The sequence below is a fragment of the Balaenoptera musculus genome, chromosome 9, assembly GCF_009873245.2.
Source record: "Balaenoptera musculus isolate JJ_BM4_2016_0621 chromosome 9, mBalMus1.pri.v3, whole genome shotgun sequence".
NCBI classification, from domain to species: domain Eukaryota; kingdom Metazoa; phylum Chordata; class Mammalia; order Artiodactyla; family Balaenopteridae; genus Balaenoptera; species Balaenoptera musculus.
In genome coordinates this window covers 3,006,663-3,021,047 of record NC_045793.1, presented here as the reverse complement: position 1 = coordinate 3,021,047, position 14,385 = coordinate 3,006,663, and the positions used below count along the sequence as shown (strand labels likewise).

Below are 14,385 nucleotides of genomic sequence, written 5' to 3'. Positions count from 1 at the left end.
CGGTGCACGAAGCAGCCACTGTCAGCATTTGTGAGAGGCATGTGGTGAAGCAGCTCTGCGAACCATCTTTATTTAGTGAATAACATTCTCACCAGCACTTCCTAACAGTGTCCTCTCCTCTGGGGTCCAGCGGAGGAGCTTCTCTCTTCTCACCGCGGTCTCCTGATGCTTGTTTCACTCTGTTAGAAATGGAATCTTGTAACAAAACATTTTTCTCATGTTCAAAGAGCTAAAAAGCTTCCAACCATATTTGTGGCCAACCATTTGTAAATGCACAGGATTCCGTGACACCCACTGATGCACTTTTAAAAAAAGAAAGCTTAATGCCATCTTACTTTCCTTTCTGTCATCTCACTTTCCTGATTTTAATTTACTTTTTCTTGCTATATCATGTGCCTATTTGAAAATCACAACTTCTGGGTAGGAACTTATGATATTTTCTCAATTACTGTGGATATGTGTATGGTTATGTGAGTGTGGGGGGGGAAAGAGTTAAATGTGCCCCCTCTTTTTGCGAATGAGATGGAGCTTTCGTAACAACTTGTATCCAACTTTTCCCTTCGTAAGAAGCAAACGTGATAGAACTCACTGGAGACTGTGCACCTTCTCTATGACTCGGAGGAAATGGTTTAAACGTTCTAGCTCCAATACCTCAGCCACCTCTAGGACAGCAGCAACTGCTATCTTGCTTTTTCTCCTGGAAAGAAAACAACCCTTTAGGGGAAGAACCAGGTGTTGTGTAAGAACGCAATCATGCACTGAACTCATCCAGAGCAAAAAAGCCAGCGAAATCATCTTAGACCCTTAACCCGGAACACACGTAGCAAAGGTTAAGACCTGTGGAAAGCTAAGAACCCGCTCAAGGTACCCAGACCACCCCCAGAAGGACGTGGGCAGGCGGTGGCTAGAGGAACATTTCAAGGCAAGTTCTCTGGGAAACTTGTCCCACGAGGGGAACGCATTTCGGGGCGAAGCGGCAGCACCATGGACAGCAGCAAGCCTAGCGCGCCGGGGCGGGGACAGCCGGCAGCACCGGGGACAGCGCCAGCGCGGGCGCCGCCGGCTCCGGGCGTGAGGCGGCCTTACCAGCTGACGCCTTACGTAGGCTGGATCCCCAGCTCGATAAGACAGGCCTGGGCGGGCGCGCCAGCATCCGCTCTCCGGGGCCGGAGCCGCAGCCCCAGACGGGGCGGGGAAGGGGCGGGCGAAGAGCAGAAGGCCGGACCTAGAAAGCAGGTCCCTGCTCGGCGCCCCCAGCACGGGGCTGAGGTTGCAGCCCGCTGCCGCCGCGGGCGAGAGGGGCGGGCAGGGAGGCCGCGCGGCGAGATCCGCTGCTCTGACGCACCAGCCCGTCTCTCGGCGCCCACACGCTCCGGGGGCACCCAGCTCCTCCTCCACTTGGGAGATGCCCGACTCCGGGCGACCAGACTGCTGTCTCCGCCGAGGCGAAGAGCCCCGCTCACGGGGCAGCTTAGCCGGGCCCCGGCTGCGAGACCCAGCCCCTCGCCTCTGCTCTCCCAGCCCCTGAGGGCTCCAGACCTGCCGCGGCTCCCAGCCCAGCGCCCTCCTCTCCTCTCCGCCACACCGTCTCCCACGGGGGCTCACTGGCAGGAGGTCGGCGCAAGTCCCACAGACACTCTCCAGAAACCCTGCCACTGGCCAGAAGCGACAGACGTCCGGAGGGGCTTCCGACACAGTGCTCACCACACATCCTCCTGAGCGCGCCTTCTCCACGCGCCGGTGAGCCCGTCTCCTGACCCAGACATGGATCTGCCGGTGAACCTCACCTACTTCATCCTCTCCACCCCCGCCCCCCTGGAGACCAACCGCAGCTTGGACGCAGAAGACCCGCGCCCCAGCCTGCCCCTCCTCTCCGTCTTCGGCGTGCTTGTTCTCACCCTGCTGGGCTTCCTGGTGGCAGCGACGCTCGCCTGGAACCTGCTGGTGCTGGCGACCATCCTCCGCGTGCGCACGCTCCATCGTGTTCCGCACAGCCTGGTGGCACCCATGGCCGTCTCGGACGTGCTGGTGGCTGCCCTGGTCATGCCGCTGAGCCTGGTGCACGAGCTGTCCGGGCGCCGCTGGCAGCTGGGCCGGCGGCTGTGCCAGCTTTGGATCGCATGCGACGTGCTCTGCTGCACGGCCAGCAGCTGGAATGTGACGGCCATCGCGCTGGACCGCTACTGGTCCATCACCCGTCACCTGGAATACACGCTGCGCGCCCGCAAGCGCATCTCCAACGTAATGATCACGCTCACCTGGGCGCTCTCCGCAGTCATCTCCCTGGCCCTGCTGCTCTTCGGCTACTCTGAGGGCAGCGAGGAGTGCCAGGTGAGCCGCGAGCCCTCCTACACCGTGTTCTCCACCGTGGGCGCCTTCTACCTGCCGCTCTGCGTGGTGCTCTTCGTGTACTGGAAGATCTACAAGGCGGCCAAGGTCCGCGTGGGCCCCCGGAAGGCCAACAGCGTCTCCCCCGTATCCGAAGCTGTGGAGGTGGGTGTTAACGTGATCCTTAAAAATACTTGGCTTGCATCTGCCCAGGCCTCATCCCCAGCACATCTCCCCACACATCCGTAGAAAGTGGGACTTCTTAGTATTTTGGCGGGGGCTGGAGGGGAAGGGAAGGAGGTAGACTGGGAGAGAGAAAGAAAGCGTCACAGACTCTGCTCTGACTTGCTCAGATCCACGGAGCAGGTCATCTCTCATGGGTTCTTTCCCTATATACAAAACGAGGGATCTGGACTACATAATTCTACAGGGTCCCACTAGGCTTGAAAATTCTATGGATCTATAACATCCTTTAGGACGCCTGAGGAAGTTGGTGTCTGGGGCTGCACTAGAGAAAAGTGCAGCTTCCTGCATTGACAGTGGGGGGTGTTTGAGGAGGTGGGAAGGGAGGGACGGTCATCTGACTTGGCAGGAAGACTGCCATACATCAGGCAAAGCAGGGTAGTGTTTCAACCCAGTCTGTTTTTTTCTTTGCCAATTAATTTTGCGAAGTGTGGTGCCTCCTGGGTTACTGTCGTGCTCAGCACCCTCCTCTCCTCACGCAAGATTAAAGATGCTATTTACACCTGTCTCAGAGCCTGCCCTTGTTATGTGCTCCCACTGCCTGTGGTGCTACTTTCTGGGCCTGTCCCCACCCCTGATCAGACTGTGCGTGCAGCTGAGGACCACTTGCTTGCCTCCCGGGACATGAGTAAAGCTGCAGGAGGAAATTAAAACGCTAAGGCAGACAATTCCCCAGCTCTTTACAAGTGGCATTTAAGGTACGGCAACTGCTACAGCACCCATGAGGGCTCTTTTCTCATCTTCTCTTCATCCACGCTTTCCTGCTTTTTGTTCACTCTTGGTAATCTGACCCTACGATTCAAGATTCAGGGACCATACGAGTTCACGTGAATCCGCCGGCTGTGCAGGCTGCCCACCCCCTACCACACTCATTGCCAAGGGTGATCCCTTGAACCTGATTCACACGCTTAAGTTAGATCAGAATACTACGCAGCACCCATTGCTGTTACTGGTTCTGGGACAACAAAGCAAATTCAATCAAGCATCCTGAGCACATACTACAGGCTTGCTGCAAGGGGTCAAGGAATGACAAAGACATCATCTTTGCCTATGAAGAGTCTGGTCTAGTGAGACAGACATGCATTGTGAATGCTGCAATATGATTGTGTTTTTCGAGAGTCAGTAGCTAATTCCAAGTATAACCAGTCAGTCAAGCTTAGAGGAACCAGAGGTGTAGGTAGGGGAGAAAGGCGAGGGCATCATTCTAGAAACAAGAAAGAAAAGGGGGTCAGAGGGCACCTGTCCTTTTATCTAGAACAAAAGTCTCACCCAAATTACCCTCCCCTACCCCAGGGAACATCTGGAATGTCTGGAGATGTTTTTGATTACCCCGACTTGGGGACAGGGTACTAACGGCATCTAGCGTGTAGAGAGCAGGGATGCTGCTAAACGTGGCACGACACACAGGACAGCCTGAACGACAAAGAACTCTTCAGACCAAAACGGTAATAGTGCCAAATGCGGGAAACCCCGACCTATCAGATTTCTAAACTGGACAAAGAGTGCTGATGGGTAAGAGTGCCACCAAAGTGCCTGGAGTGTCCATGTGTGTGTGCACCCACCCCAATTCCAGGTCAGGAACAAGGGGGCTGGCTGCCCACCAAGGCCCTCCTTACACAGATCCTCTTCTGCCAGGGCGCTTATCCAGGTAAACACAATTTATAATTAATACCAAACAGCTTTAAAAGGGAAAAGCAATTATACTTCTGTCTCAGAGGGCTTAGTGTGGAAGGAAGAGGGGTTTTCACTGCTCAGCTTTGGAGAGAGCAGAAGCAAAGCATTGTTTCATGTTCTTTCTCTGCCAGATAACTTGCAAAAATGGGTCCCTTGGCTTTGCAAAGCCTCTAGGTGATCCAGAGCTCTGCATAAAATGTGGTGCTGCCTCTGTCTTCATGTTACTGTGAAGGGTTAATTAAAAACCACGCTTCCTGATTTCTCAGTGGTAGCAGGTGCCAACGTTTCTAAATACAGTTTTACCACCAACTAGCTATGTTACCTAGGGAAACACAACGCTTCTTCCCTGTTCTGTATCTTCAGAGTTTTATTCAAATACATACTGAAAGCCTAACCCTTGTCAGACACCAAGATGAAAACAGGAAACACGAGAGAGACAGGTCTTGCACCCTTGACAAAGTCTGATGAAACCACTACTAAAGAGCTGACATGAAGACAAAGCTGGATTTATGCCTTGCTAGTGTAAGGGACTGGGGGACTTTCGAGGTCTGAGTGGGTTGACATCATCTGTGTGAGCAGCTTTGTTTGTTGGGCGTTACTCCAGTGGGAGTTTATTGGAGTGAGTCCGTCCCTGGACGCCTGACTTTCAGAAGTGAGGGACTGGCACGGCTTGCAAGACCAAGTCCCCGAGAGGAACTGCCCTTGACCGACAGAGTACGTTCAGGACTGGATCCAGGCTGCAGAACACTCAGACTCGCCCTAAGTTCAGTTCTCACCCCCTGAGCTTGGTCCTCATTTAGCCAAGGCTTCAAGAGAGACCATCAAGGACTGTCCAGATCTTCACCACTGTTGTTGGTTCTCCTTGAAGATGAAGTTTCATCTGTGGAGAGCTGATTGATGTTCAGACTGCACATCAATCAACATATCCGTCTGTCAGAACAGCGCTGTGCAGAAGCATTTAAAGCTCTGGACAACAGATACTGAATCACAGTTAACCAATCAGTAGAAAATGTTGGCTGGTTTCAGTTAGCAATGGAGATTTACTACATATGGTAACATAAGATTCAAAGGCTTAATATAAGTTCTGAAGATGTGCTGACGCTAGTTTAATTGATGCCTGTAATTTCTCTGAGGCAAGGAGGCAAAGCCTTGATTACTGAATTAAGGGGTGGGCTTCAATAGGCAATAGTTCTTAGATAGGTGTCATGTGGTTGAATTAATCCACCTGGAGTATGGCCCAGCATTTTCACATTGGTACAAAAAGGCACATTCATGATAACGTAGGAAGGATCAATCTGGACTCTCATGCATTCTGGTCTAATTAATCTTTCTGTCTGTGGTGTCTTTTGTCCATAAGGACTCTAGGATCATTGTTATTTCTTCAGTAATGTCTTGAATTATATACAGTGTACTCATTTTCATGTACAGACCAGCTATAATCTGATAATGTGTAAGGACAGCAGTACATTTTATCTGGAAGCAGGTTCTACTTATTAAATTTGCAATTGTGTTACAGAAACTAAAGTATTCTGATAATGATCCTGAAATATCAGTTACAAGTTGGCACACAGGATTGTTAAAGATTTTCATTGCTTGAATTTTTGTATTAACTAAGGTTTACTTTCCCTTAAGCCCTTTAAATCGCCACACCATAAATTTGTCTCTCATGATCTTATTTCAGCATCTGTACAACCAATCATTTTTTTAAAGAATTTTTTTCTCTGTTTTCAATTTTTTAAAACTTATTACAAGTTGAGTTGCATGTTTCCTTTTCAGATAACTTTAAAATTTTAGGCTGAAGGATCTATTGTTTTATAATTGTGGGGATAATGGTAGTTATGGTGACACCCATATAAACAAGAAAGCTGTACTGTTGCACATCTGTAATTATAGGCAATTCCCCTTAGAAGTTTAGAAGGACAGGAAGTTGTTGGGTGATAATAGCTCCCTTGGAGTGACTTCACTGGACAGATTTTAAATAGTTGTCATTTTGATTTTTAGCCAATAGGGGACATTGATTCTTTCAAGGATTCTTCTGCTGACAATATTTACAGGTGTTCTTGTCTAGGCTCCCAAATCTTTGAAAACAGAGGTGCTTTTGAATGTTTTATCTAGAGAGCCTTATCTTGTATTATTTACTTTCTAAGGATATCTGGAAATGTCTAGCCCCATATTGGATATTTTCTAAATTGGCAATTTCACATTTAAATTTATATTTTCTTATTAAATTCCCTAATTCAGGTTTGAGCCCATTTACAGAAAGACAGGACAAGATTATACTTCAGCTGTGGGGTTTACATCAGAATACTGCTTGAAAGTTTTCTGAAGTCTATTTTCTATACTTAGTTTACAATTTTGAATCCTTATTTAATCTTCTCTTAAAAGAAAGTCTTCTGAAACTGCTTTAAGTATTTTATATTTTTATAATTTAAATTTCCACAGCTGGGTTATATAGCTCTTCTCTTTTCTATCCTTCTAGTTTTAAATATTTTTCCTCATCTGAGGGAGATTTTAATTAACTAGTTGCTGCTGATCTGTAGTCCAGGACAATAAGAATTTTGTTCAGTACTCTTAAAAAAGTCTAAATTCTACAGCAATTTTTTGCCCTTCTCCCTGAAGTTTAGAAAAATTCTTAATTATAGCCTGTATCTTAACTCTAGACCAAGGTTTTAATTGAAATTCTACAGATTTGCCTTCTTGTCTGGCAATTTTACAATGTGATTTTGTTTTTCCTGAGAAAATCCCTGAAGAAAGGATAGTTCATTTAGGAGGTCAGGTAAAGCTGAGTAGAAATATGGGAGATGTAGATGTGCAAGGTGGGGAGGTTTTGGAAAGCTACAAAATCTTTGAGACTAACTTAGAGTTAGAATTTTGTTTTAAGGTCTTAGCAGAACAACTAAAGAAGCTGACTCTCAACTGTTTAGTGTTTGTCTTCTAATTTTTCTAGAGTTGATCTTAAATATGTTAATTTATTGATTTTGACTTTCAGAAATTCCTCATTAAGTAAAAATATTTTCTTTCACATTTATCAAGAGAAGTGCAAGAATTAGCATTATAGCGCAATTTAAAATAGGAAATAGAAGTTCACAAAGGAGAAGGTTGCGACTTTGACTTAGACAAACCATGACACACAAGAAAAAGGCCACTACAGTTGGCCAGCAGTTTGTGCTTGTGAATGGTGTCTCAGATCCTTGACCAGAGGCCAAGAAGGGGCCATATGACCACCAATCCAATGAGCTGGAATACCAACTAGACAAGGTGACATTTTTTTTCATAAATTGACAAGATAGCGAGTGCCCTCACTTAAGTTTTGTGAAGAACCCAAAGCAAAGTTTGATCAATTGCTTTTTCACAAATTGGTCATAAGTCTAACAGTCCCCAAATCATTAGCCTTCAGATCTGCCTTGGAATGGATTAAAGTTTGCCAAGCCAATGCCTTATAGAACAATCCTTTTTATATTCAACAGAAAAAAAAAGGTATTCAAGCACAAAAAACAAACAAACCTACGAAAACAAGGCTTTGCATATTTAGACAAACAACAGCGAAAACAAAGAAAACAACAATATAGTAAGTAGGTTATGGCATAAAAATTTTCACTAAATGGTATACCTCCAAGACAAGAGATCTAATAGCCTTACACAAAAATGTAAGTCAATTACCAAATGGTGCACCTCTCAAACAAAGGTCTAGTTACTTGATACAAAGACCTAAGCTGAATGATCTTATTCAAAGACACACTTGGTTACAAATCCTTGTATAACAAAATACACAGAGTGAGAAGAGCCCAGTGGAGCTGGCTGGACCTCAGCTCATTGAGACTGATGCACATCTGCAGATCCAAAGGCAACTGGAGTCTGGGCCACAGTGAATGCACCTGCAGTCCAAGAATCCTGTGGAGGATCCACAAAATGATCTCAGTGGACCCTCTAGAATGTCCAGGGATGATGCAACCACCACATAGTATCTGAAATAAAAATACTCCTTACTATAGTAAGAGAAAGCTACACTTGTCAGGCACCATCTGACACAGCAGAATGCCCATCTATGGGGACTGGGGACAGCATTGAGTTCAGGGACTGGAGGACATTCAGAGGAGCAGTTAGCTGACACCCCCAGAGTGGGGTTACTATGTGAGACTGCTGTTGGTTGACTGCAGCTCAGAGATGCACTTATTGGGGTGAGTCCTGCCCTAACTGGCTGACTTTCAGAAGTGAGGGCTGACACCAAATGGTTGGTTTGCAGGTGTATATTCACAGAGATGCATTGTCCTTGATCCACTGAAGGGGTTTAAACAAGTAGCAAGGCTCTTTGTTACCACAGCTACAGAATAGCTGGTCTTTTGCTCAGTTTGTGGGAATGTTCTTATTCTGCCCCTCGTGGAGCCCTCCTTAAATGGGTAAGATCATTTCTAGCTTGAACATCCTGACCCATCAGTACATCTTACATTGTGACAATGACCTGGTCTCACCTGCAAATCACCTTAAGCTGCACTTCCAAGGTAGGAGTCTTCACCCCTTAATTTCAGTACCCACTACTGATGATAATCTATTGATTATCTGCGATATTAATAGGGAGGTGAAGCAGAATAGTTTGAGGAAATAAAAGAACATGCTAGATTTATGATTAACCAGTAAATAGTTATTTAACACATAACCATTTTGGAAGAATGAGAAGTCTAACTCATAGGTACATGTCCCCCCCCAAATTCACTTATTTGGAGATGTGAGGCTAATTGTTCACTTAGAAAATTTTTTCATGTGAATCTTAAATTGTGAGGTTTGTGCTTTAAATGATATAGCACTTCAAAGATAGATGGGAAAGGTGCAATTTGGCTTGAATGTTCACCTTTTTTTGCCCCATTACCTCTCTTTCTGTGAATCTACTAATGACCATGATGAGTAATTGACAGAGTAATCACTAGAGTCTATTCTCCAGACTTATTAAGTGCTTTATTGCAATCGTCGATGAGCAGAGAGCTAAGGAGTCTGGAAGTCAGAAAGCCATAGGGTGAGCAACCAAATCAACCACCTACCGACATCGGGAGCCTGAAGCTCCCCAACAGCAAAGCCCCTCCTCCCAGCGGAGCCTCTGCCGTCCCAGAAGAGCCACTTCGACCAATGACACTCTCACCAAGTGAGCTGGTACTGAATGCCACACAAGAGAGGGACCCATAAAATGCTCAACATTTCCCGTCAAGGTCATAGAGTGTGCTTTTCTGAGAAACACGGAGTTCTCTAACCTATGAAAATGCCTTACCCGAAGCAAACCATAAAAACAATGTATTTAGGAAAAAAAGTTTAACTTGAATTCAAAATAGAATTCTAAGAAGTGGGAGAAGACCCCATGGAACATTAAAAGAACTGTTAAAAAGGAATTTAGATTCTTTGCTGGAAAGGGGCCCCACGAATGTGCTCCCAAACTGCTGTGCTAAGAACTCAGTGAAAAGGACCGTGGACAGAATGCCTGCGGGTCCTACTGACAGAGAGAAATCATCCTGAAGACAAGCTTAGGAATAAAGTAACTGGGAAGTCTTTAAGAGTACACTTATGCAACATTAGAACTATCACACAGTGGAAAATTCTTGTAGATACAATGAACGCATGCTAGGTTTGGGAACAGCTCATAAGAACCTGGGTACATTATACTGGAAGAATCCAGGATTTCATAGCACAACTGCCAAATACCCGCACAAGTAGGCCCACACTTAACGGCACTTAACATTCCCTTACGAGGACCATAATTTGAAGTGATGGGTTTCCATAAAACTGTCTTATAATACTTGGGCTACAGAAATATTCATATCCTACACTACACCTGGATAACAAACAACCCTGTGATCCTGTGTCTCTCGGACGAATGAGGAGGTACTGTGCTACATTCTGATACGGCAGCCCCTTTGGATACAGGTCAGGACTGTGTGTGAATGTACCAGCAGAGTCTCAAAAGAGGCAGACATTCTCAGTGTCAATCATTAGGAGAGAAAACGGCTCCTCAGAATGGAAACCTTGCAACTTTTCCCATTATGCAATAGCAAACTCCTACAAATAGAACATGTACCACTGGGGGTGTATCTCACCCTTCGTAGAAGACTGGTCTTACACTGGTAGTCCAATCGTGGGGCTCATTGTGTCTTGCAACTAGAATTTGAGTATCTAAAGGACTAAGCATGGGCTTCTGGAGTCAATCTGAAAAGGCACTGATCACAGGTAAGGCAGACAGGGAGCGGGGATGGGAGGGGTGGAGAGATTCCCTAGAGTGTGTCATAGCTCAAAAGCCAGAATATCTAGTTATGTGTTGCTGTATTTATTTCTACTGTTACCCCAGGGCCTTTGAGTCTGGTTTAAATGTTCCGCTTTTACACCAGGTGTGCTGTAGAGAATTAACGGGTGGTCACAATGGCGTCACAACCCTGAGTGGCCAGTCTTACCAGTGAGAAGGTCTGAAAGGAAGGAGAATTTCTTAGGGATTTAGGAGTCAGGACCAGAATTATTCTTCCATTGCCATCTTTGGGAAATGGCTGCCTTGATGCCATTTTGCGATTGAGTTTTATTAAGGAAATTGGTAGTTTTCCCTGTTTTCTTTATGCTGAAAAATGAAACTAAAACTGTGTTTGCATTTCTATAAATTAACTCCCTGAAATGCATTCCCAGATATACACTAATAAATAAGAAAGGTAACTATGGTTCCATCCAGGGGTGAGACTGGGAGAGAGAAATTTTCACTTATTTTATATGTGCTTTTAAGGGTTGCAGAAAAAGGAACTATTTGTTTCAATATTCACGATCTTCTGTTTAATTGTATAATGCTTGGGGTTTCACTGTTTTTCAAACAGATGACAGGAAGGCTATCACATAAATTTAATAAGTCATACATGAGCTAACATTCCCTTAACTATAGTGTTCCTACTTTCAGCTCAGTTATTCTATATGATAGGTAAGTTAGTTCCTCTTGACTCCAATTTATAGATGTAGCCATGAACTGGTTACATGGGTTAGATTAGAGACAGACCTTCTGACCTAGTCCGTTGCCTAAAAGGTTGTGTGCTGCTGGGGCGCGAGCTGGGTAATTCTCCTTTTCAAGCGTACGGGGGTCACAGAAGGCTGCAGTTGGGAAGAAGAGGATTTAATGTCAGGGTAGTCTCACCACTAGTGAATGACTGATCGACCCAGAAACCGTCCACATTGTGACTGGAGCAACTAATTTGCTCACTTAGCAAATCAGCCCACTGCAATTTCCTTATATTTAGGGGGCCTCATCATCAGACACCCCTTATTCCAGTTCTCCAAAGATCTAAAAAATAGGGCTGCAATGGAGGAAAGAGCTTCCTTTCCCAGGAATTCCACCCCCTTAGAGAAGGCATGTGAAGCTGGAGAACGTAGTTCAGTGGGAACCTGCCTTCCAGAGGACTTGAGAGAACCTACGTGGAGGGACTCTGGGTTTAGAGTCTCTGTTTTGTATAAAAGTCGGGGGAGGGGGCGGAACAAAGAATAAACAAGGAGATAAACATCCTGGTGAGTGAACTGTCCCAAACAGTAGAATATGTTCTGGAAGCACAGCAGTAGGAACCTTATACCAGAAGAAAAGTTCTAGGAAATTCTAACTTTTTAGAGGGGATTCACAGAAACCCAGAAAGTTACAGATATTGGAATACTGGGTCCTAAGTGTACAGGGTTTGATAAGGATTTAGCGGGCTTCTGACTACTCGTGTTCCGTGGTCATAAATTGTGTATACTGCATGACCTGCTCATTTCTGTTGTTCCCTGTTGAACAGACAGCAACAGGGACTCCATCATCGTTGCACTATTGCAGACGTTCCTATTTTCCCTCCATTTCTAAGATGTAAGCAAACACCCAGCTCTGTCAGCACGTTTTCATAGCTGAGGGTGGTCCCCACACGCTGCCCGGTCCCTGCACCGGACAACTGAGGACCTTCTCTTGAAGTGGCTGTGCGGGACTCACGCCCACCCGTGTCTGGGTTCAGCCCACCCAGACCCAGCAGGCATGAAGAGGTGGCTCTTCCTGAAGCTTCTGCTTACCTTTTCCAGGTGAAGACCTCCGCTCGGCAACCCGAGATGGTGTTCACCGTCCGCCACGCCACCATCACCTTCCAGACAGAAGGGGACACATGGCGAGAACAGAAGGAGCAGAGAGCCGCCCTAATGGTGGGTATCCTCATTGGGGTGTTTGTGCTCTGCTGGATCCCCTTCTTCACCACGGAGCTCATCAGCCCCCTGTGCTCCTGTGACATCCCCGCCACCTGCAAGAGTGTCTTCCTGTGGCTCGGCTACTCTAACTCTTTCTTCAACCCCCTGATATACACGGCCTTCAACAAGAACTACAACAGCGCCTTCAAGAACTTCTTCTCCAGGCACCAGTGACTGCGAGGCCGGCACAGGCAGGAAGTCTCCCCAAGCTCCATCTCTTTCCCCATCCTCACCCGGCACCAGCTGGAAGAGACAAGCCTTCAGGTTCCCCAGGGTGGTCCTCGGAGCTGAGCACCTCACTTCTGCACTGCGGGCAGGAACGCGAGTCTCCACAGGCAGGACCGGGGACCCCGTTTATCCAGTTTACCTGCTATGCCCCACTCTGCACCTAACAGCCACGGGCCTGGCCACGAAGTGCCCTTTCTCTACAAAACCCACTCCAGCACGGTTACTGTTCTCGTCCCAGGGAAGTCAAACCAGGCAGACGTGAGGCAGGAGATAAACCAGTATGGGCAGGTTGAGAACAGACAGGAAACAGTGAATAAGAAGTCACAATGGGTGCATCTGGGGAACAGGAAACCATAATTGCGTTTCCTGGAAGAGTCCCCATTTCGAATATTCCATCCTACAGTCCTAGGAAGTATACCCTAATACTTACTGTGTGTGTCCCAGTATTTGGCCACAAAAGATTGTCTCCAGACATATTAAAGTACACAGCCGCATCTGCAAGACCAGGCAGTACGGCTTTATGGTTTTGTTTATGGCAACCACACACGCACACACCAAACCTACCGAGGAGGCAAATGTTCCAATTGGCGAGTTTGTTCTAAAATGCAACCCATCAACTTGGAACAGGAACTACAAGTCAAATCAAATACCTCCTTCTATTTCGAAGCAACTGTTCACAACACAGAAATAGCTACTAGTTCCGCAGAATCTGTCAAACTTGCTTATTTACTATGGGTTCCATTTGTATGGAATTTATTCAAATGTTGCTGAACAAAGACTTTTATCCTCAGATCATGAAATTAGAGTAACACAACTGTCACGAAGTTGTTGACTTCTTAAATATAGTTTCGTAACCAGGGACTATGAAGGCATATTCACCAAACACGTGCACTTTAAGGAGATCGTTGATTAATTTGCTAGCTGCTATTATTCATTGGTATGTAAATACCTGCTGTGAGGCCAACACTGGTAACTAATGAGAAAGCAGAAAAATGGTAAAAGGTGGCCTCAGTCCTCTGCAAATTAACACTTTTATATAACCATGAGGCAAGACAAATGATGATGCAGTGTTTATATGATCTTACAAAACCCTAGCCATTATACACAACTTTAAAAAGACCCTGGACAATAAAACTGCTTGTGGTCTGCAATGTCCCTGATTCTTTGAATGCATGGATTTAAAAATTATGTATTATAAGTCTTTGAATTATTACAACACATATATATTATTATATGTATTATTTTGTACATACTAAGCTATATCAATTAAGATATTAAAAATAGGAAATTTATGTCCATCTGTGGTCTTGCTTTGAAGTTTAGCTTTGCATTTACTGCAAAGATGGCTTTTATTCAAAGAACGTGATCAGATAAGGAAATGTTACACCACTTGTGAAGTCTGATAGTCACTGACAGTGCTAAGTGCAGATATCTTATCTACACATTGGAGCAAATTCCTTGAAGAATTCACTAGGAAAAATCCTTAGATTTTTCCTTCTTTCTGTATATATCACTTGAAGCACTAAACCCACAAATATTTAAAAATACAAACTGTTCACTTATTCAAGTTTCCTCCCCATTTCCAAAACTTCATTAAGTCCCCCATAGCAAAGAAGAATAAACTCAGACATGGGGACCTGGAGATACGACATCAGAATCAAGGGTAAAATTTTTTAAAGTCTATTCTATCTGAAAGTCCACATGAAA

At 45.6% G+C, this 14,385-nt stretch overlaps 1 protein-coding gene across 1 annotated transcript; it reads left to right on the top strand.

Annotated features, from left to right (window-relative positions):
* The first annotated feature begins 1,203 nt into the window (after nucleotides 1-1,203).
* Nucleotides 1,204-13,828, top strand: HTR5A (5-hydroxytryptamine receptor 5A). Its single transcript, XM_036863725.1, has 2 exons — nucleotides 1,204-2,493; nucleotides 12,292-13,828. Exons 1-2 carry the CDS (start codon nucleotides 1,765-1,767, stop codon nucleotides 12,622-12,624), a joined length of 1,062 nt encoding a protein of 353 aa, XP_036719620.1. The 5' UTR covers nucleotides 1,204-1,764; the 3' UTR covers nucleotides 12,625-13,828.
* The last annotated feature ends 557 nt before the right edge of the window (nucleotides 13,829-14,385 follow it).

Bases quoted from the DNA above. Each gene is read 5' to 3' on its own strand.
- HTR5A (XM_036863725.1), top strand. From the start codon at position 1,765: ATGGATCTGCCGGTGAACCTCACCTACTTCATCCTCTCCACCCCCGCC. The intron at 2,494-12,291 runs GTGGGTGTTAAC...TACCTTTTCCAG, and splicing joins CCGTATCCGAAGCTGTGGAG to GTGAAGACCTCCGCTCGGCA.